General features: G+C 43.0%; 1 protein-coding gene across 2 annotated transcripts in view; it reads right to left on the reverse strand.

Annotated features, from left to right (window-relative positions):
- ARFGEF3 (ARFGEF family member 3) overlaps positions 1-23345 on the reverse strand; it is a 216440-nt gene that overhangs the window by 58631 nt on the left and 134464 nt on the right. For both annotated transcript variants that reach the window (XM_033938199.1, XM_033938198.1), the window contains 7 exons: positions 23040-23173; positions 15742-15887; positions 14382-14561; positions 8944-9085; positions 4961-5083; positions 4038-4141; positions 598-742 (listed from right to left, as the gene is read on the reverse strand). In XM_033938199.1, coding sequence (XP_033794090.1) covers positions 598-742; positions 4038-4141; positions 4961-5083; positions 8944-9085; positions 14382-14561; positions 15742-15887; positions 23040-23173 — 974 coding nt within the window. The remainder of the gene's footprint in view (positions 1-597; positions 743-4037; positions 4142-4960; positions 5084-8943; positions 9086-14381; positions 14562-15741; positions 15888-23039; positions 23174-23345) is intronic.

Consider the following 23345-nt stretch of genomic DNA (forward strand, 5'->3'; position numbering starts at 1 on the left):
GGTAAAAGCTCTAACGCTCCTAGAATTCCTATGAGCGTCAGAGCTTTCACTGTAGCGGCCTGCGATAAAAAAAACCCCTAACACAGCTTGATAAAAGGTGGCTTAAATAAATAAATAAAATATTCTTTCAGACAACCACAAAGAGTACATTTTAAAAACAGGAGCTACTCACTGAGGATTCTATAAAACCTCTATTGAATGCAGTGAAAATGCGTGGTAAATATGTAAATAACTATAAACATTTATCTCAGCTCTTCCCAAACTTTTATCCAACATGATCCCATTTTAACACTAAAAACTCAAATGACCTCCGAGGATGATAAAAACAAAACAGCAGACATCCAGTCCCCTCCTCTCTATGTAAATGTGGGATCAGAGGCATTAGAACTCGGATTGGATTTGCAGTCTAACGGGAGACCCGCCAGGAGAAAAAAGCAGGGCTTGTGAACATTCACCGACATACAAGCCTCACACTGGCTGCCAGTATTGGGCACAGATCAAAGTGGAGGTCCAGAGGGAGGGGGAGCAGTCTTGCTTTTGTGAGCCTTTCCCCCGACTCCAGTTGGGAGCATCAATGGTCTAACTTCATGCACCTACCGGTATCATCGTCAAACTCGGAAAGGACAGAATCAATTCCATCCTCACTGCTTGCCGATCTCTCCTGTACCCTCCGGGGTAGGTTAGCTAGACGTCCACTGAGGAACATTGGCTTCAAGGGCATTTTGTAGATTTTGGCAAGCAACTAAATGGAGAAACATGGAAAGAAAGTGAAACTGCTGTCGTTTAAAGCACGTCACACATAACCCTCATCCATGCAGCCCATAGCCAAAGATTTCAGTGAATTTATTCTCCTTGACTTTCTAATGCGCCCTACCCACCCAGGGTCTCACTGTTCCTTCTTATCGAGTTTGATAGTCAGGTATCTTGCCTTCAGTCTTGCTCTGCACATTTAGCTCACTTTGTCATGAATTTGTATCCACACGAGATGGTCTTGCCACCAACATTACTCATTGCTGGTTAGCACAGTTTCATTTAGGAAAATATATATCCAGGTGGCCCGCTCTGTATGCTAACCTGCAACCGTTTGTCTTTATTTTATGTATATTAACCTGTAACCCTTTCTGAGCTCATTGGGGAGAACGGGATATAAAACAAATTAAATAAGTAATCACTGCTATTAAAATATAGGAGCAATATTGGAACCCGTATAAGAAAGAGCAATCTCAAAACTGCCGCTGGGACCTCCCGCAGCAGTCTCGAAAGGCTGCCGCGGACTCAGCAGAGGCAAGAGTGACTGTGGATCACTCTTGTCCTGAGGAGTCACTAAACCACCAGCTTCGGGGACCAGTCGAGAACGTTCGAGCTGCAGCGAAGGAGCTCACCTCTCCAGCTTCATCGGCCAGCAACTAACAGCCCGGCTCAGCCCCAGTGCCTCGTTCTGGCCCTGTCCCCTGCACTACTTCACTTTCCCTCGACAGACGGTGCCTGCTCCGAACGACTTCTCCTCCTGCAAGATCTCCCCATCAGGTGCACCACCTGGATAAACTGATAAGTATTTTCTTGGTAATTGCATGGTTAGTCTACTACCCTTACTCTAGTGTAATCTTACGCTCTGTCGCACACCCATTACATGATGGCTTCTTTAAACAATTTTTTAACACTGTTTCTTATGTTCTATTGGTCCTGCTACAAAAGCTGGTCAACTGATGCACTGTAATTCTACACTTATTCCAATCCTCACAAGGGCTCGTTTTACTAACCGAGAACCCCACACAATTGCCCATCGATATTTACATGATTGTTCCGAAAGGGGCCCTTTTCAAATCCCAGTTGCTCTCCCTTCACGCAAACCAAACCGATATCTTTGCAATAAACAGCAGACATTGAGGAAAGTTACCTACTCAGCAACAACAGACCCCTCCCTCCATCAAAAGGACCCAAGGTTTCTACCTAAACATCCGATCCATTAGGAATAAGTCACAGCTGGTTAAAGATTGGTTAGAGGAGACCAATTCTGACTTTGTTCTCTTAACCGAAATATGGTTGGTTGCAGATAATGACATCATAATACGCGAGTGTCTTCCACCTGGGTTTAAAATCATATCTCAGCCCAGAAATAGGGGAAGAGGGGGGAGGATTAGCCATCATTGTAAGAGATTCATTTGAGTCTTCCATCTTAGCTTCAAACTCCTTTATGGACCTCGAAATCTTTTCTTGCAAACTCAGGTCAAATCAGTTAGAAGATGGCTTAATTATCACACTATTTTATATTTCCCCCAAGAAATAGTCCTCTGCCAAGGACAGCTTCTTCGAATTCCTCCTTACTAATTCAATATCGGGTCCCTACAACCTACTGACCGGCGATCTGAACATCCACCTAGAGCAAGCAGAGCAGGGCGACGCCAAAGAATTACTATCCTTTACTGCTTCGCTAGACTTCTTCACACCGACCCCAGAGAAGACCCATCAAAAAGGTCATCAACTAGATCTAGTAACCTTTTCCTTCAAAGAACTAGCCAACCCCAAGATTCTCTGGGAGCAAATCACTTGGTCTGACTCTCTATGGTCAGATCACTGACTATGTAATTTCAAACTCAGCTGGCAAACTAAACGTTCCCCATCCAACCTCAAGGTGACTAAAAGGAATAAGAAAATGATAGCCACTAGAGGTTTGGTAAATCCTGTGGAATTCTGGTCACACTACGACATTACTTCTAACTCAGATCTTGATTCCTTCACGCCAGAATCCTGGACCAACACGAGTACACAGATATTAAACAAAATGGCCCCCATCAAAACTAGAATAATGAGAAACAATAACCTAGATGGCTGGTTCGACGCCCAACTAGGAACAGTGAAACGAGAGTTACGAAAACTTGAAAGACAATGGCTGAAATCAGGAGACAATAAAGGGAGAATGAATTGGAGACTAAAATTAAAAGAATATAAAAAATTAATAACAACAAAATGTACTAATTTTTACGTTCAAAAATTGGTTTTTCAAATACCAACACCAGAAATCTGTTTAAATTAGTCAACAATCTTTATGACATAAAGACCCTCTCCCGCCCTACCTCAGACCCCCTACCATCGGGATCTACTGTGCTAAATCCTACTGAAATAAACACTTGATTTCTGATTTCACATTGTTTATTTTATTTGTTATGTTACATATCTCTCCATTCTGCAGCTCACAATCTCCTTAACATTCCATCCTTAAAATATATTAATACTTTAAGATCCAATAATTTTGCTGTGACAGTACCTTCCCTTTGGAATTCCATTCCCAACTATATAAAGGAAGAAACTTTCGTAGGCCCTTTCAAGATGAAGTTGAAGACTTTCCTATTCATAGTCGCTTTTGAGACATAACTGCCCTCGTTAGGGCAATAATTTCTTCGTTATTTTTCAGGTCTACCTTTTCCTTATTGTTCTTCCCTTATTTGTTCTTTTCTTTACTGATTGTAGTTCTCCCCTTCTTCCTCTTGTTACTTTTGTTTGTCTAGTGTATGTACGTTTGTTTTTACTGACATATCCCCCATAATGATATGTTCTGTTTTTAATCAATTGTTTTTATGTCATTGTATGCTGACAATGAATTTTTATTGTACACCGCTTTGAATTTCAGATGAAGTGGTATAACAAATTTTTAATAAACCTTTTTTTTATTTTTTTTTTTAATAAACCTTAAAGTTCAAGGCCCATTATTCATTTTTTAAAAATTAGTTTTCAGCCAAATAGTAAAATATGCTAGCCAGTACAGCTCTACTTGTAAGTACTGTGAAGAGACATGGTACTATTGTGACTAACACACTTGCATAAAGTAACACACTTGCATAAACAGGTAGCTGAAAGTTTAAGAAACTCTTCTAAGAGACAGAGAAGCAAAAAATAACCAGCATCTGCACATATCTGGATTTCTTGTGCTAGTATGGAGTTGGAAGACAGGAAACTGTGGACTGAAAGCTGTCTCTGTTCCAGCACCAGGCAGTCCTGCGACTATCACAGGAGAACCTGTGCTCAGGGCCAGTGTGTACCTGAGAACACCTCCTGAGGTAATCCAGGGCAGGAAGGCACAGATCTGTAGATAGGGATCCTGATACTTCTACACAATCTCCTATTTCCTTGCAATCTGCTTCTCCTGAGATATATAAAAGAAAATCAGGAGAGAGTAGCTTGATAAAAGAGAAAATGCACACACACACAAAAAATATCAGTCCTGCATCTAACCAGAGAATTTCATTTTGACAGGGAAAGGAACACCATGAATGAAATCAAACTGGTCAACGCAAAGATATTTTCCCCCTTTCCTTGTCAAAGTGAAACCCTGTGAGGGGTTTCCATTTGAAAATGTACTTACAGTCCAGTAGGATTCCCCACAGGCTTTTCAAACTGCCCTGTAGATCCCTTCACAAAGCTCCTCACAAACTGGCTAATGTCAACTGGCAGGAAGACTGTACATGTGTTAAGGCCTCGTCTCTCTCCACCCTTGTGAAAGTACAGCAATTGGGCAACTGATTACACCAAAATTGAATAATTTCAATCATGGCACTATTCTTCAACAACTAGCTCTTAAAGGGGATGATTATCAGAGGGACTGCCAAAGGCAAATATCTCTTTACGCATGGAAACTTTTGAAAACTGTCCCCCAGGAAAAGGTGCATGGGATTATCAAAGAGAATTGCCCTGGGAAAACCAGAGCTGGGAAATGAACCCAAGTCCCTCTACCTGTCCGTACACAGCACTCCCTGATTCACCAGGCGGGCCTGTGAAGGTTTCTCCTTATGAGCTACCAAGAGTGGATGTATAAACTTAGCAATACTCTCAAATACATTAAATCACAGCAGTGGGAACTTCTTGAGCCATCTCTGAGGCATCATAACCAATCTCTTTAACCTAGCAGAAGTCACTACTAGTATAAAATATATATTCCTCACAATAGTGAAGGTGTCACATTTACCTAATCCTCTCACAAACTTCATAAGGCACATAATATAGTCAGTAGAAGCATTGGCAAAGACTTGAATGTTGTTAGTGCCGAGGAATGCCTCAAAGACATCAAACACTGGAGCCTGGCGTTTTCCTATTAAAACAAAGACAAGAAACAATGAATCTCATCTTTCCATCAACAGAAGTCAAGGAATGAAGTGATATCAATGACTTGAGGCAGATGTGCAGTCTCTGTCCCAAAGGTTGAGCAAATTACTCCATCTGTGTCCCTACACTTGGACTGGAGAGCTAAGGCTTTGTCTAAAGCTGGAGTCTTGGGTGCCACCATTTGGGCATCGCTGTTAGGGCACCAGATTTTTGGGCACCCAAACAGTAATGTCCATAACTTCTCTCTCTACTTCTCCCCTCCACTGACCTCCAGTACTCATTGGCAGAAGCTGCTCAGTGCTGCAGCTGCAAGCTGCCCTAGGTAGTGCCTGTGAGGGAGCATGGTTCCTCAGAAAGCCTATTTTGTTCTCCTTCACAGGCACTGCCTGGGGCAGCCTGCATCTCCCTTCTATTCCAAGACCCCCAGCTGAAGCAGTGAGAAGCCATGGGCCCTACACTCCACAGACCAGTACCAGAGGTAAGTGCAGAGAAAGGACTTTTAGATGCTGTTGTTTTGGTGCCAAAACTTATATACCTATCTCAGCACTTAGCTTTTCCAAGTGACACCCATGTTTCATAGAAATAGCAGCAGCTGAAATACCATATCACATGAAGGTTCATTAACCAGAAGTGGGCACCCTTATAAGAAAATCTAGAGCCCAAGGAGGAATTCTTCTACACACATAAGGCAGCATAAGCCTCTGCAGAAATGAGCAAGGGAAAATTGTGTTCTTACCTCGATAATCTTCTTTCTAGTAGAAAGGCATACGAGTCTTGAACCAGTGGGTTACTCACCTCTAATTGCAAGTTGTGTAGAAAGCATCATCTACATTTATCGGCTCTGCCTCCTGTATCACTGGACTGTGCTGTATCTCCTCAATTCATACCAAAGCAGTTGAAATTCACTATAAGAGTTGAAATAAAGGAGAGGGGCATGGAGAACTCCCCAACAAAACCAAGTCTGCTCTGTTCTTAAAACCATTATAGTTAAAGTAATCAATTGGAACATAACAATACAACAAGGTGGAACTGAACAAGCTACTTACCCGAGTGCAACCAGCACTAACACTTATATAGTTCTTACCGCCTCCCATTACCTTTTTGCAATATAGAGTTATCTCATCACTCTTCAGATCTATTTGACAGGAGAAAGTGTATCTAAGACAGTAAACAGGACTAATTGAAATTTGACAGGGTGGGCCTTCAAGAGTTATTTGCCTTTCTACTAGAAAGATGATTGAGGTAAGAACCTAATCTTCCTTCCAATGCAAAAGGCATACGAGTATTGAACTACTGGTATGTACCAAAGCAGTGCCCTGAGTCTAGGGCGGGGCAGATGAGCCTGCTGCTAGCACTGCAGACCCATATGTGGCATCAAGCTGTGCAACTACATCCACTCTGTAAAATTTCATGCACATATGAAGGGTGGACAATGTAGCCACCCTACAAATCTCCTCGGGTGGAACTGCCTGGGACTGCTCTCAAGAAGCTGCCACACTCCTCGTAGTATGTGCTCTCAAAGAAATCGGTGGTTGATTAACACACTCAATATATGCTGAAGAAATAGCCATGAGAATCCATTTTGAAATAGAAGCCTTAGAAGTTGGTATCCCCAGGCAACTAGGACTTGTTAGTACAAAAAGATGATTTGAGAGTCGAAAATCATTCATCACCTCAAGGTAACGGAGAAGAACTCTTCTAACATCCAGCAACATCAAAACTTTGTCCTTTCTCTTCGAACCCATGGCATGAAGTGAGGGTGGCTGGACTTCCTGATTTATGTGGCCAATACAACCTTTGGAAAAAAAGAAGGTACCATGAGCAGCGAGACCCCGACCTCTGTAAATCTGAGGAAAGGCTCTCTGAAAGACAGAGCCTGCAGCTTCGAGACCCTTCTCACTGAGGCGATAGCTACTAGAAAAGCCATTTTAATGGTAAGATCCATCAGTGAAGTCTCTTGTAAAGTCTCGTACCAGGCCTTACAGAGGGCATGCAATACAATGGTACGATTTCACGTCGGGGAATGCAGCTGTAACACTCTCGTAAAAAATCTGGTTATATCAAGATGAAGTGTCAAAGAAACTTTCTTCACTTGAGTCATAAAGCACAAGATGCCTGCCACCTGTATTTTGAGGGAACCAACTGCCAGGCTCTTCTTAAGCCCATTCTGAAGAAATGCTAAGATCACTGACATTGGAGCATTAAAAGGCTCAACATTCTGCTTAGCATACTAGCACTGAAACATTTTCTAAGCAACAGTCGCCAGTCCCTTTGATCTTAGGAGGGTAGCTATAACCACTTCTGAATAGTCCTGTGCTAAGACTGCATGCTCATGAGCCATGCCATAAGCTCAAGGTGTTCCGGATCCATTGGGGCAACTGGACCATGAGAAAAGAGTTGGATGAAGTGGCAGTTTGAGACACTTGTCCCTCTGTAGATGAACCAGATCCATGTACCATGGCCGACGCAGCCAATCTGGAGCAACCAGGATTACCATCCACGGGTGGGTCGCTATTCTTCCCCTGGGCCACAAGGGAAAAAAACGTACAATAGCACTTTCTTTGGCCTTTTCACAGAAAGGGTAGTGGATGCCTAGAATGCCCTTTTGAGAGAGGTGGTAGAGTAAAAATGGTGAGCAAATTCAAAAATGTATGGGAGACAGGGGATACCTAAATAGAAAAAAGATGGAAACACAACATGACTAGTAATCTTGGGCAGGAGTAGTGGGAACTGAGGCTGATGCCGGATAGACTACTATGGTATGGGTCCTGCAAATAGCGAGAGACTGAAAAAGATTAGCCAAATCCATCATGGGGTAACTGAGGCTGATGCTGCACAGACTTCTAAGGTTTGTATCCTACAAATGGCGAGAGACAGATGAAGTTTCGAAAACTCTGGTGTGCTAGATCATTTTATTGCCACATACTGTGAGTGGGGTGCTGTGCAGTTTAGGGAGTAAGAGAAGGCATCTTGACTGGTACGTTGAATACAATCAGTAATACTTGGAGTCTTGGTTATAACCGCAGTTATCATTCCCATCATGTTTGGCTACCTATATGGTTGGTTTGGTGGTGACTTCACAACTGGCACTTGAACATGGATGACCAGGGCCTGCACAGAGTGGTGGGTGCAACTCTGGCCACCTTGTTGGCAAAATGGATAGATCATGAGGGGTTTTATCTACCGTTAATTATTTTGTTACTGTGGCAAAGGTAAGTGGAGTGTAAAGAAAGGAAGGCATCTGAGAATCCAGCTGAGGCCCGGAGTAGATAGTTATCAATGGTGTAGAGACAAGAAGTGCATCACTTTGCATTTTTCCACATTAAACTTCATCTGCCATTTGTCTGCCCATTGCTGCAATCGGCTCAAGTTGCTCTGGGGTTCCTCACTGTCCTTCTGCGATTTGATTGCCTGGCATAGCTTTGTGTCATCTGCAAACTTGATGATCTCACTGGATGTTGGTTGAAGAGCCTTGGGACACTCTGCTCAGTGGACTCCAGCTGTCTGAGAATTTGCCATTTTTCTTAACATTGTAGTGGTGTTTAGTTAAAAAGCCTTGAAACTATAATTGGGTTGGACCATGTAATCCAAAGTGGCTACGGGTTTCCACCATTCGAGTAAAATCTACGAAGTATGGCTGAAGTGGCCCCAGAAGAGCTTGAGATGCAACAGAGTCAAAGCAGCAAAGGTAAGTGGCACTCTTGAGTAGTTTAGATGTGAGAAAGGAGGGAGGTGAAATGACAAGGATAGATAAGGTCCAATAAAGTTTTAGACATAGGTGGTGACTAAACAGGAGGTGGTAGCCAAAAGTTACAACCCTCCCTCCATCCAAACACAAAAACTTACCCAAGGAATATTCTCCAACCAGGTACTCTTTCACATCAGACTTGCCACTGCGTACTGTTTCCAGTGCACTGAACAGAGGTCGCCACCCAGACTGGATCTGTGGGGAGCAGACCTCTACCAGTTGGCCAATGGAAGTGACTACCTGTCAGATGCAAAGTAGGAAACCTATTAATATACTTCAATAGACTGGGTTTGCAAACGACCAAAGAGGAAGAGAAGCTCTTTTGCCAGTTATGTTGCTCTGCTTCAGTGTTGAGGCTGTTATATGTTTTTAAGCCTGCAATTACAGCTCGTAGGAAATAAATTACATGTTTCTTGAAAATCTCCTTGGCTATCACAACTTTATATTTGTACATCAGACATACTATATCCCAAATATATCATGAGGAAGAACTAGCCTTCCAGTTGGAAAATAAGAGTTTTAAAGACATAGATATCACAATAGCTATCAATGCAAAAATACCTTACATACTTGCAATTGATTTATTGATTTCTAAGTAATAACATGAAATAAAGGCTCAAATTAGCTATTCAGTATTTAAATTCCTCACAGAGATATGAATGTAAGGCCTTGGTTATAAAACTGCCCACTTAGTTGCAATCTAATTTTAAATTGGAGTTCTGCTCTTCACTTTACTTGTTTTTAGCTTATTGTTGTAAACTGCTTTAATTTGTTCCTTAATAAGAGCGGTATAGCAAATAAGAATAAAAAACAAACTTGCCACAAAATCCTGTAAATTGCCTTAATGGCTTGTGCTAAGTGGTATATAAAGTAAATAAATCAAATCAAATCCTGAAATTGATGTTGCAGGTTACAACCCTGTCCCAATATTTCTGTCCAGTGGTTTGGAGCTCTGAGAGACAGTTTGGGGGAGGGGTGACAAAAAGCTGCATGGTCTGGAAAACACTTGGCTATCCTCTACAATAGGATGCCCAATTGGGCTGTTTCCCCAGAAGCCAAACTCTAGATGCCAAGATTTATGAGAATTTTAGACCTGTTTCTACACTCACAATTTTAGCTAAATTTATTGAGTGGGTGGGGCCAGGACTTCTCATACATGCTCAGCTTGTGCAAGAGCTGAGCATGCTCAGAGAGTAGGGACATAACTAGACACGCAAGTGGCAGGCACAAGAACCCTGCCCCTGCCAAGTATTTCCCTCCCTTCCACCCCAGCAATCTAGCAGCCCAACTTCACTCTCCCAACTACCCCAATACCTTTTAAATCCATCAGTGCTGGGCAAGAAAGGCTCAGGGCTAATGCAAGCAGCTGGTATGAGTCTCTGCTCGCTGCCGGCCCAGCACTGAAGGATTTAAAAGATATACTGTGGGGGGGAGGGGAAGTGAAGTATGAGACCTGGATTACCAGGGGTCTTCAGCTGGTGGGGGCTTGGGGATCTCCGCCAGCTACAAAATAGCTGTGCCACTGTTGAGTAGGTCTGTAATGTGCGGGTGAGGAGGGAATATGTTGCCCCCTGGTCTGCCCCTGAGCCCCTCCCCAAATTGGAGGGCTGGCTATACCCTGGTGTGTATTTAGTTTATTCAGCGATTACATTTTTCATCCTTCTGTTTTTTGCCATTTGAATCTTTTGGATTTCTTGTTAAGGCAGCTGGTTTTATACAGATGATAGGACTGTTGTTATTATGTTTTCTGCTTTGAATTATTTGGAAAAGCTAGACATAAATTTGAGATTTAAAGTTATGAATTAAAATGATAATCATCCTGATAATTTAAAAAAAATATGGTGGAATCTCAATGAATAAATAATCAATGAAGTCACCCATCCTGTAAGGGCTTGCAAATCTACTTGCTGTACACTGCCTTGGGTGAATCTTCATAAAGGCAGTTAATAAATCCAAATACATACATACATACTGTGTTTCCCCGAAAATAAGACATTGTTTTATATTAATTTGGGGCCCAAAAAACGCACTAGGTCTTATTTTCGGGGTATGCACATGATCATTTCTCCCTTCCTCTCCTTCACCCCAATTCTTCCTCTTTCCTTTCTCTCCCCCACTTGTGCAGCATCTTTCCTCCCCTCCTTCCCTCCCATCCCCCTGTGCAGCAGAAGTTTGCCCAGCGTCTATCCTTCCTTCCCTCCCTCCCATCCCTTGTGCAGCAGAATCCTTGAGCCCACACACCCCTGCCCCCACCGCGCAGCCGAACCCCTGCTGCCCCTCCATCCTTCCCTCCTCACCAACTGCAAGCGAGCCTTACCTTCATCCAAAGCAGCGACGGGCAGACAGCATTCTAAACAGGCTGCTACAGCCTTGTCCGTTGGGGAATTCAATCTGGCACGTTACTGATGACATCATTAGTAATGCGGCAGAATGAATTCCTCTTACGGGGATAATTAGTTTTGTTCAAAAAATTTGAAAGTTTCATGTTGAATAGATAGAACAGGTAAAGTTTTAAAATGGTATTTATTAGACAGCAGATTGTGAAAAATATAGAATGGCACTATATTCTCTGTCACAGCCCCCTTCCTATGGAATGCTGTACCATCAGACTTGAAGAATCCCCTTGACAAATTCAGATGCAAATTATAGACCTTCCTATTTAGGGATGCCTACCAGTCATGAAAAAAAATTAAAAAAGGGATTGGGACATCAACGCTCATGGTCAAACAGAGTAATAACCATGAACCATTTTTAAGAAGCGCTATCCCTACCCTATTGTTATCTCCACCCCTTTTTACCTCCCTTTTAATTTATTTTATCTCGATGTTCTTTACTCATCCTTACCCACTGACCCCTTTGTTACCATATGTCTTTGTCTTATCTGTCCTTGATATTTTAACTATGAATGCCTCCCTTTTCTTTTTTTCTTTTTAAAGTTTAGTATTGTAAACTGTCTAAGTAACCTTTGAGAGACGGTATATCAAATATGAAATAAACTTGGAAACTTGGATGAAGACCTTTACAAAGCTATGTATACATCAATACATCATTATGTGTGTTGATGTTTTTTTTCCTTTGTATGATGTTGATCCTGTGATCTCGACAACACCATAGCAAATGGGAGTTATCTCTGGTACATAAACTGATTTCATATGCGTAGCGCAACGGGATATCAGATATGACCTACGAGTATTAGCACTCTTCGGTTTGTATTTATGTCATTTCCTCATTCATCCCTGCGTAATGCATTTTTGTATATGTTTTATATATAATGCTTTTTTTGTGATTTTCTTATTTTTTTACACTTAATTAAATAATTTAAATAGTTTAAATGAACTTAGCTTCATAGCGAACATGCTTCAACTTTAGAATGAAGTTCCCCAGTGCCAACGCGTTTCGCACATCTTTATCAAGGCTGGGGATCTCAAAGATTTACAAACACTACTTGTCAAGCCAGCGGCATTCAGGATCGTGTGATCTGCCTTGGATAAAGGAGGACTATAAATGATAAACTATAACTATTTACTTAATCATTCTGTGGACTTTTTTATGATTGCACGGTATGAGCCTCCTTAAACAACAATACTCATTGCTGGAAAAGTAGGGTGAAAGCAAATAAATCGGATCACACCATGGCTACAGCCCTCACTGCACTAATGTAATCTGAATGAGTGAATATGTTGTTATACTGCTCCCAGCGGTGTTAGGCCTGCATCATGTTTCCAAGTGGCATTGGGATAACCAGCATAGTTTTACCCAAGGTTGTTCCAAACATTGGTGGAACATAGATGAGGTCAGGTATTTTTAGACCATAGCCTCATAAATTTTGGTGGCTATGTGGACTGCTACAAGATTTGGTGATAAGAAATGGAAGGTGTCAGATTAAGCACCGATTAAGAATCCAAGAAGGTGACAAAAGCTTGAAACAGCCAACCCGGGAGAGATGGTGGAGGCTAGCACTGTAATCAACAGGACATGTCTGGGTCAGATATGAAGGCAGTGGTAGAAACATGGTTGAAAGGTTAGGATGTGGGGCTAGCCTTGTGTTAAGAACATAAGCAATGCCTCCGCTGGGTCAGACCTGAGGTCCATCGTGCCCAGCAGTCCGCTCATGCGGCGGCCCAACAGGTCCAGGACCTGTGCAGTAATCCTCTATTTATACCCCTCTATCCCCTTTTCCAGCAGGAAATTGTCCAATCCTTTCTTAACCCCTGTACTGTACTCTGCCCTATTACGCCCTCTGGAAGCGCATTCCAGTTGTCCACCACTCGTTGGGTAAAGAAGAACTTCCTAGCATTAGTTTTGAATCTTTCCCCTTTCAACTTTTCCGAGTGTCCTCTTGTTCTTTTATTTTTCGAAAGTTTGAAGAATCTGTCCCTCTCTACTCTCTCTATGCCCTTCATGATCTTGTAAGTCTTTATCATATCCCCTCTAAGTCTCCTCTACTCCAGGGAAAAGAGACCCAGTTTCTCCAATCTCTCAGCGTATGAGAGGTTTTCCATCCCTTTTATCAAACGTGTCGCTCTCCTCTGAACCCTGTCGAGTAACACCATGTCCTTCTTAAGGTACGGCGACCAATATTGGACGCAGTATCCCAGATGCGGGCGCACCATCGCCCAATACAATGGCAGGATAACTTCTTTTGTCCTTGTTGTAATACCCTTCTTGATTATGCCTAGCATTCTATTTGCTTTCTTAGCGGCCGCTGCGCACTGTGCCGTCGGCTTCATTGTCATGTCCAGCATTACCCCCAAGTCCCTTTCTTGGATACTCTCGTTCACAAACATCCCTCCCATCGTATAGTTGTACCTCGGGTTTCTGCTTCCCACATGCAATACTTTACATTTCTCAACGTTGAACTTCATCTGCCATCTCGCCGCCCATTCCCCCAGTTTGTTCAAGTCCCTTTGCAATTCTTCGCATTCCTCTTTAGTCCCAGCTCCACTAAATAGTTTTGTATCGTCCGCAAATTTTATTATCTCACACTTCGTGCCTGTTTCTAGATCATTTATGAATATATTAAATAGCAGCGGCCCGAGCACCGAGCCCTGCGGAACACCACTCGTGACCCTCATCTACATGTCTACTGTGTCATCAGCACAGGGCTTCTGAACGCTGGATCTCAAGGGCTGCAAGGTTTGTTTTTCAGGCTAATTACGCTTTTCAGAGTTGCCTTGTTAAATACATTTGATAAAAATTTACTGCGAACAACTGGACAACCACCTGCTGTTTATGGCTTTTGTTGAACACTGTTAGACTAGACAACTAGACAAGTAATGGACACTTCAGTGACAAGACAAACTACTCACACAAACGGGCTCTGTCTTTGTTTCTGAAAAGCAGAACTTTAGGAAAATTAATTAGGGAGAGGAGATGGTAGATGCTGTGGATGGGCCATTTGGCCTTTATCTGCCGTCATGTTTCTGTCTTATGTTTTTCTGTTTCTAGAGCAAGAAATACACATGCTGCATTCTTAAGCTTTCCAGAGGCCCATCTCCACCCCCCGCGCATCAGGAGCTCCATGGTGCACTTTTACCTGGTCCTGAACATCCTCATCGCACAGCTCAAGCTGCATGATGCGCTCAAATGGCCGAAACAGTGCTTCATTGAAGTGGAAGTGAGGGGGCTCGCTCCAGTCACTCAGAACTTCAATCATGATATCGTGGATAAAAGAAACAGCTTTTTGTGATACACGCCTCTCTTTGTGACAGGCAGCCTATGGAAAGATAAAGGAGAGGCTTTGAATTTTTAAGCAGGGAACAATTTGCTAATCTTTGAGGCATCCTGCCATGGAGGGTAATAATTGGGTGGAGACTTTCTGCTGTGCTCCTGGCAAAATAGGCAAGAGTACAAAATATGAAAAAATAGTGCTAAACCTCTCTCCTCCCAATCATTTCTATATCAGTGCTGCTCTTGAATGCACTGTCCCCAGACAAGTATTATCTAATTGAAAAACATGGCTGTTAGCTTGTAAACCACTTAGATAAGTGGTCTGTAAATGCTGTATTTAAAAGTACATTCAGTGAAAAGAAGCATCTTCCTCACTGTACGTGAATATGCTGTACATGCAGGCATGACACCACCAGACCTCATATTTCTCTGCAAATTAGTTGGTCAGAAAAGACAATTCTTGGGTCATAGGACCACTTTTGGAAGGTAAATCATTGATAAGTCATTGCAACAGTAATACCGCGAAGGTTTGCAGAAGTTAATCACAAAGAGCAGGAGCAAGTGGGTTTTGATTCTGTTTACACTGCCCACCACTGGATCACCAGAGATACAGGTAAGCGTGGATGGGGCCTACCTATACAATAGAAATATTTAGGGATTGGTTGAGTGGGGGGCTTAAGAATGGTGGGACTCAGTGGGAAGGATTTATATATCTGCTTTGGGGGACTCAGTGGGAAGGATTTATATATCTATCTATCTATATGTATGTATATATATATCCGTCCCCATAAAAAGAAGCAATTACTTCTGACAGGATCATTAATTCCACAGTTTCTTTTGCTGTTTTCCTTGTGGAATCTCTTTGGTGGAACCCTTATTTTGTTTTCTGTTCAGGTAATTAACTTATAAACCCCCTCTTTTACTAAGGCTGACGTGTCCATTATATTATATGGACGAACCCTTCTTCCAAAGCCTCCATCCCCGTGGGAGTCCCGTTGGCTAGAGGGGGGTCCCCCTGGGAGTCCCGTGGGCCAGAGGGGGGTCCCTGTGGGAGTCCCGTGGGTTATGGGGGGGATTCCCGCGATCCCCGTTCCCGTGCAGACCTCTAGTCTGAGCTTCTGCATCTAGGTCAAATAAAGAATCCTTCAGACCCCTTACCTCATCCAAACCCAGAGAAGTTGGTAGAAGCAGATGCAGGGAGACCAAGGCTGCACTGCTGGACTCACCTCCACTAAGTGGGGAGCCACCAAGCTCCAGCAGCGCATGACATGGAGCAGTGGGCGGCCTTTGCTCCGCACAATCCTCAACATCACATCCCCAAGGCGGAAGAGGTGGAGAGCACTTTTCCTGTCTTGAGTAGATTTAATTTCTCCTGAGGTCAATAGAATAAAAACAGTCAGCCATCAATTTGACTGCTGCGATACATAAAATAGTGGCATATCAGTGAAACAACACACCAACCTCCCCCAACTCTATAAATTTGTGCACACAATTTAAATGCTTAGTGCACACAATTACATATGCAAGTTACAGAATAGCGTCTGTTGACAAGATTAAAGAATCAATGATACACCTGAATGGTTGCGACTACCCTATAAAATATTGGAAGTGACTTTAGATCGACACCTTACCTTAGAATAACAAACAGATTTGTTACTCAGGAAATGTTTCTCAGTTCTTTGGAAACTCCGAACCATTAAGAAATATTCTGATACAGCTTCCTTTCATTTGCTAGTTCAGTCATCGATACTGAGTTTCCTTGATTATTCTAATATAATTTACCTGGGCGCCTATAAGAAAATCTTCAAAAAACTAAGAGTGGTTCAAAACACTGCTGTCCGACTGATTTTCGGTCTGAAAAAAATGGGAGCATGTTACACCTTATTACCAAAAATTACACTGGCTACCGATTGAGGCTAGAATTTTATTCAGATTCGCATGTATTTGCTTCAAATCAATCTTCGGTATGTCCCCAGGTTACCTTGCTTCTCATTTCTCTTTAAATCACTCCAATAAGCCCATGCATAAAGTCCAGTTATTCACATATCCTACTGTCAAATTGTGTCGTTTGAAGAGATTTCTCGAGATAACTCTCTCTTTCCAGGCAGCTAAAATGAATGCCTGGTTTGGCAAAATCATCCAAACTACAAAAAATTGGTATTAATGGTGATGATCTGTCCTTGAATAACCCTGGAGGTGATATGGAAAAATGTGCTTCCATATCACCTCCAGGGTTATTCAAGGACAGATCATCACCATTAATACCAATTTTTTGTAGTTTGGATCATCGTTGTTATTGGTATTTATATTTTGGTTTCTTTTTGGCCATTTTTGGCAAAATCATGCCAGGAGTCTCATCCTATTATTTTTTTAGGAAAACTATTAAAGACACAACTATTTGACAAATTTGTAACCCAAGTTTCCTAATTGCTTTTTAAATATAACATGTATTGTGTACATTCTAGAAATTGATGTTATCTTTTTGAACTGTATATTTGCTGGATGTTCAGCCTTATCTGCTGTGAACAGCCTAGAACCATTTGTGGTCTGGCGGTAAATAAGAATAAATTATTATTATTATTATAACTTGTTTAATTCGTAGCTAATTATGTTAATGACCAAAAATTGTCTATAATTGGTGTTGATCGGCAGTATTTTTCAGTTCCTTAGTCGTATTTTACAAATTCAGTGCACAAAATTCATAGCACATTACTATAAGGGGTATGGTCTGGGAGGAGCGTGAGCAGGTCAGGGGCGTGCCTAGCACAACACTGGCAGTTACATGCCCTACTGACAAGAGTTAGCTGCAAACACTGACTCCAGACAACGAGCTAGCATGAGTCTTATCTTTCTAGAGTTAGAAAGATAAGCAGCTGCAAGATGTTATCTCTCAGTTTTGCCATACTTCATTCAATAATATTTATAGGTTTTACTGGTCCTCAGCGGGCCACCACGCACTCAAACCATCTCATTGTGCTGGGCTTTATGCTTTATGGTGAATCTACCCCCCCTGAATAGCGCCTTTGCACAAGCTAAGTACTTTTAGCATATATTTATTTGAAAAGGCTAAATTATTTCTTAAAACATTTAAAATAATATTCATACTGGATCCGATGACAAGTGGGAGCATAAAGCCCAGCACAATGAGATGGTTTGAGTGCATGGTGGCCCGCTGAGGACCAGTAAAACCTATAAATATTATTGAATGAAGTATGGCAAAACTGTGAGATAACATCTTGCAGCTGCTTATCTTTATATTAGAGTAGTCTTCATTCTATTATGTTATATGAGTGCCTTAGCCTACACTTCTAGAGTTAGGCATGTAACTACAGACCTATGTGCCTAACTTTAGAGAATTACCCTAGAGGGTTATTTTACAAAGCATTTTCAGCATGTGAAACATTTTTACATGTGGAAAACAGCTCTTAATATTTGTGTGTTGTGTATACTTTTACACAATCTTGGGGAAATTCTATGTACGGCACGGAATGTAAGGAGCTATTATCATATTTTTGGCAAAAAGTATTCTGATGTATGCAAGGGGCCAGAATGGGACAGAAAGCGAAGCTATACCTAAAGCGGGTATTCTCCGAGGACCGCAAGCTAAGCATTCTCACATCTAGGTGACATCATCTGGCGGAACCTGATATGGACGCTGACTAATTAGCAAGTAGAAAACCCGATATGGATGAACATAAGAATTGCCGCTCCTGGGTCAGACCAGTGGTCCATCGTGCCCAGCAGTCTGCTCATGTGGCGGCCCCTAGGTCAAAGACCAGTGCTCTAAATGAGCCCAGCCTCACCTGCGTACTTTCCAGTTGAGCAAGAACTTGTCCAACTTTGTCTTGAATCCCTGGAGGGTGTTTTCCCCTATGACAGACTCCGGAAGAGCATTCCAGTTTTCTACCACTCTCTGGGTGAAGAAGAACTTCCTTACTTTTGTATGGAATCTATCCCCTTTCAACTTTAGCGAGTGCCCTCTCGTTCTCCCTACTTTGGAGAGGGTGAACAACCTGTCTTTACTAAGTCTATCCCCTTCAGTATCTTGAATGTTTCAATCATGTCCCCTCTCAAGCTCCTCTTTTTGAGGGAGAAGGGGCCCAGCTTCTCTAATCTCTCACTGTACGGCAACTCCTCCAGCCCCTTAACCATTTTAGTCGCTCTTCTCTGGACCCTTTCGAGTAGTATTGTGTCCTCCTTCTTGTACGGCGACCAGTGCTGGACACAGTACTCCAGGTGAGGGCGCACCATGTAAGTAGAAAATTCTAGCAGTGTCCTGCTGTGCATGAGTGGGTGCCTTCCCACCTGATGCATTAGTGAAAGTTTCTCAGTAGAATAATATAGCTGTAGGAATACAATTGCTAGAGGAGGAGGAAGAGTATGTGAAAATACTATGAATTGCTTGACCTCGGAGAAAGGTGTTTCAAGTTTATTATAAATTTGATTGATCGCTTATTCAAAATTCTAAGTGATGAACACATCAGTAAAATTACAAAATTAAGAGGGTAACAAAAACAAAGAGAACTAAACCTTACAAAACATATTGAAGACTAACTTTACAAACATAATAAAACACGAGGAAAGGATGGAAAAAGAAATACAAATTGATTAATAGAAGAGAAGACAATTATGGTAAAAAACAATAGGAAGGGAAAGAACAATGAACCTCAGAGAGGTTATGGGATTAGAATGAAACTCCTAGTCAGGCTTTCTAATTACTAAATGCATCTTTAAAAAGAAAGCTTTTTAGTTTGATCTTAAATTTATCCAAATTATTTTCTTCCCTTAAGTAAATAGGGAAGGAATTCCATGTTTGAGGAGCTGTAACAGAGAAGATGAAATGCCGCCGTGTGTTAATAATTTTAAGTGAGGGACAAGCAGGCCAAGTATTTTGACATCTGGGAATCCCTAACTACCAGGCTCACCAAAACAACAACTCTAGGACAATAAAGACTCAAAATGTCTAAGTCTTGAAGTCAACCAATCTGAAAGTATATAGAAATTGGCTGTGAAGGTACAACCTGGAACAGAACAAACTTGGGCCTGGAAGAGTAGAGTTGGAATCTAAGCACCAAACAAACTGTAGGACTGTATGACTGAACTGGATCAGCTAGTAGGGCACAAAGCTCCAAGCCTTTCCAGGTCAATCACTTCAATTGACAGGAGTCAAGCAACTCAAAAGGAGCTCTCATCAACTGGGTTAGAATGATGCTGAGATCCCATGACATAGTAGGTGATTTGACCACAGGCTCTGTCAGCAACAAACCTATCATGAATCTAACACCTAAAGGTTGCACAGTAATGGCCTTACTCTTTACCTGAGAATGGTAAGCACTGATTGCACCGAGATGTACCCTTACAGAGTTAGTTTTCAAAACAGACTCAGAGGTACAGGAGGTATTCAAGCAGTTTTTGCATACAGTAAGACATAGGATCTAGGGCCTTGCCCTCACACCAGCAAGAAAACCTTCTCCATTTAAAATAAACACCTCTTAGTGGAGTCTTTCCTGGAAGCATGCAAGATTTTGGACACACCCTCAGGCATTTCAAAGTTTTAAATTCTACACTCTTAACATCCAGATCATGAAGGCTAGGATCTGGAAGTGGAGATGCAGAAGGGATCCCTCATTCTGTGTTATGAGGATCAGAAAACACTCCAATTGCCATGGTCCTTGGAGGACAATTCCAGAAGAGGAATGATTAGGATCATTGTTCCCTGATCCTGCTTGAGTTTCTGAAAAGTCTTCTCTACAAGAGATTTCAGAGGATAATTATACAGAAAATTATCCCCTCAGTGAAGGAGAAAGGCATCTGAAGCTAGTCTGCCATGTGACCCAGTTGTCTACCAGAGGAGGGAATAAACAGCTCTGAAGGAATCTGGATGGTCAGCCTGAGACCACTGGGAAGCCAGAGTCCATTTGGCACATCCCAAACGGAGGCGTGGCATGGGAGGCCATATGGCCAAATTTCAACATCTGGTAAGCTGTGACCTTCTTGCTGCTCTGGACTTGTGAGGTGAGCTACATTAAAGCACCTGCTCTTGCTAGAGGCAGAAAAGCCCAAGCTTGCACAATGTTGGGCAGGGCTCCAATGTATTTCAATTGTTAATCTGACAGAAGGTGGGCCTTGGGGGTAGCTTATGACAAACCCCAGGAGGTCTAGTATTCGAATAGCTTTCCGCAATGACTCGTGCTCCTTCCTGCACAGTTCTCTTGACTAGCCCATCGTCCAGATGGGGAAACACATACACTCCCAGTTTGTGCAGCAATGATTCTATTGCTACTAAAAACTTGGTGAAAACCCTGGGAGCTGATGCGAGGCCACGAGGTAGAACATGATACTGGTAATGGTGTTTCCCATTCAAAATCTGAGATACTTTCTGTGGCTGGGAAGACTCAAAATGGGGGTATAGGCATCCTTTAAGTCCAGAGAGCTTAGGCAATCTTGATCTTGAATCTTGCCCAGGGACATTAATCTGAACTGGGTAGAGCGTAGGCAGATCATGGGCGGGTCTCCCAGTTCAGAATACCATAAACTACACGCCACTTGGCGCACTTACACCTGTGAAAGACAGCCTAAAAATGGGTGCGCTAATGCAGACATTGCAACTGTATTCTATAACTAGTTTTTTAGCCCGTTACATTAACGGGTGCTAGAATAGATGTGTTGACTTAGGCATTTCTTTCTTTCTGTATATCTGTCTTTCTTTCTCTCTCCCTGCCCCCTTTCTGTCTCTCTCCCTGGCTCCCTGTCTGTCTGTCTTTCTTTCTGTCTCTTCCCCCTGTCCAGCAGTAGCCCTTCCCCCTTACTTTTACCTCCCCTCTGTCCAGCAGTAGCCCTTCTCCCTTACTTTTACCTCTCCTCTTTCCAGCAGCACCCCTTCTCTGCTCCCAATGTCCAGCAGTAGCCCTTCCCCCTTACTTTTACCTCCCCTCTGTCCAGCAGTAGCCCTTTTCCCTTACTTTTACCTCTCCTCTGTCCAGCAGCACCCCTTCCCTGTTCCCCCTGTCCAGCAGTAGCCCTTCTCCCTTAATTTTACCTCCCCCCCTGTTCATTAGTACCCCTTCTCCCTTCCCTGCTCCCCCTGTCCAGCATCCACTAGCCTGGGCAGCCTTGGGGCTTTTGCTAGGCCAGCCCACCTCGCATTATCGAATTTTACCTCTCCCCTGTTCATTAGTACCCCTTCTCCCTTCCCTGCTCCCCCTGTCCAGCATCCGCTAGCCTGGGCAGCCTCGGGGCTTTTGCTAGGCCGGCCCACCTCGCATTATCGAGGTGGGCCGGTCTAGCAAATGCCCCACGGCTGCTTTATGAAACTGTGGCTGCTGCCGCTGCTGGTCCAGGGATGAGAAGAAGAGGCGTCCCGCCAGCATAGTCAGAAGGCAGAGAGTCAGCCGGTGTCTGAGATCGGGGCATGAAATCAGCTGAGGCAGGCACTGCACATGCGCGGCACGGAAGCATGGAGATTGAAGTGCGCATGCGCACTAAGGGTTTTATTATAGTGGATGGAATCTTGAAGCCAAGATGCCATTACTGTATTGGTGCTAAACGTTTAGCACTGGGGCACCTAAACTGAAGTGCCAATTTATAGACTTGCCCTGGTTGCAGTAACGAAGGTGAGAGGAGCCCCCTCCCTCGAACTCTTCGTCCCCACACCTCTATTTTCTCCTTCTCCGCCCCTGCCGCTTCCCTTCCCCCATATCCCTGTAATGTTCCTGGCACAAGCAGCAACCCCCAACCTGCTGTCGCACCAGCGTCGGCTCTTCCTCTGACGTCGATTCCTAGGCGCAGGTCTAGGGAGTGACGTCGGAAGATGAGCTGGTGCGACAGCAGGTCGGGGGTTGCTGCTCGTACCAAAAATGTTTCAGAGGTACAGGGAGGAGGGGTGCCTGCGCTCTCATCAAGACGGCACCCGGGACAGACTGTTCCCCCCCAACTTACAACACCACTATCTGCTTGTTTTCAAAATTCAGGCTAGCCTTCATAACAATAAGTCAAAAAGTATGCATTCAAGAGGAGAGGTAGGGCTAAAAGTTATGCAAACAGCATTGATATTCAATTCTACTTGGATAACTATCTGTTTTAAGTAGGCCCATGCAAATAACTGTCCTAAACAGATAACGTTCTCCCTTTAAGACTTCATATTCAGTGGTCCTGCTTAGCATGAAGAGGCCAGTTGAAAATCCAGCATAAAAAGCCAAAAAGTCACCCACACATTTTTTTAAAATAAACTTTATTTAGATGAACTTGAAACAAGTGACATCAGTGGCAACATACCACAACACCAACACAATAGTATCAAAGAACTGTAGTGGTTAGGGGGAGCTGGGATGGGAGGGGGTGGCAGCGATGTGACAGGATATAAATTGAAAACTTGATTCAACTTGGGGCCGGTGTTACTGGTTCCTAGCGATGCCACACCCACACATCTTATATGTGATACAGCAGCTGTCCCCCCTGAATATAACCTATATAAATAACTGAAAGGACTGCCAGCAACTTTGCACACATAAGAGTGAAGGCTTACCTGGCATTGCTAAGGAGTAGTCAACTGTGTCTGTGACGGAATGGAAGAGTTGAGACTGGGAGGCCTTTTTCAGCTGGTATAAGAAACCCCCCAAAGCCACCAGGTTCAGCTTGTCAGCAGCACCTTCAAACAGCCTGCAAAGTAAAGAGAGAATGCAGGTGTGTGTCAAGAGCATGAGCCATGCCATCTGTTCAACTAATCCGATGTAGATAGAAAAGAGGGGAAAAGTGTTACAGATCACAGTCCAGTGCCCAGGAGTTTTCAGCACCACAGTCACCTCTTGTATTCATGAAAACAGAGAATCTC

This window comes from Geotrypetes seraphini, chromosome 3 (genome assembly GCF_902459505.1).
Source record: "Geotrypetes seraphini chromosome 3, aGeoSer1.1, whole genome shotgun sequence".
Lineage (NCBI taxonomy): Eukaryota > Metazoa > Chordata > Amphibia > Gymnophiona > Dermophiidae > Geotrypetes > Geotrypetes seraphini.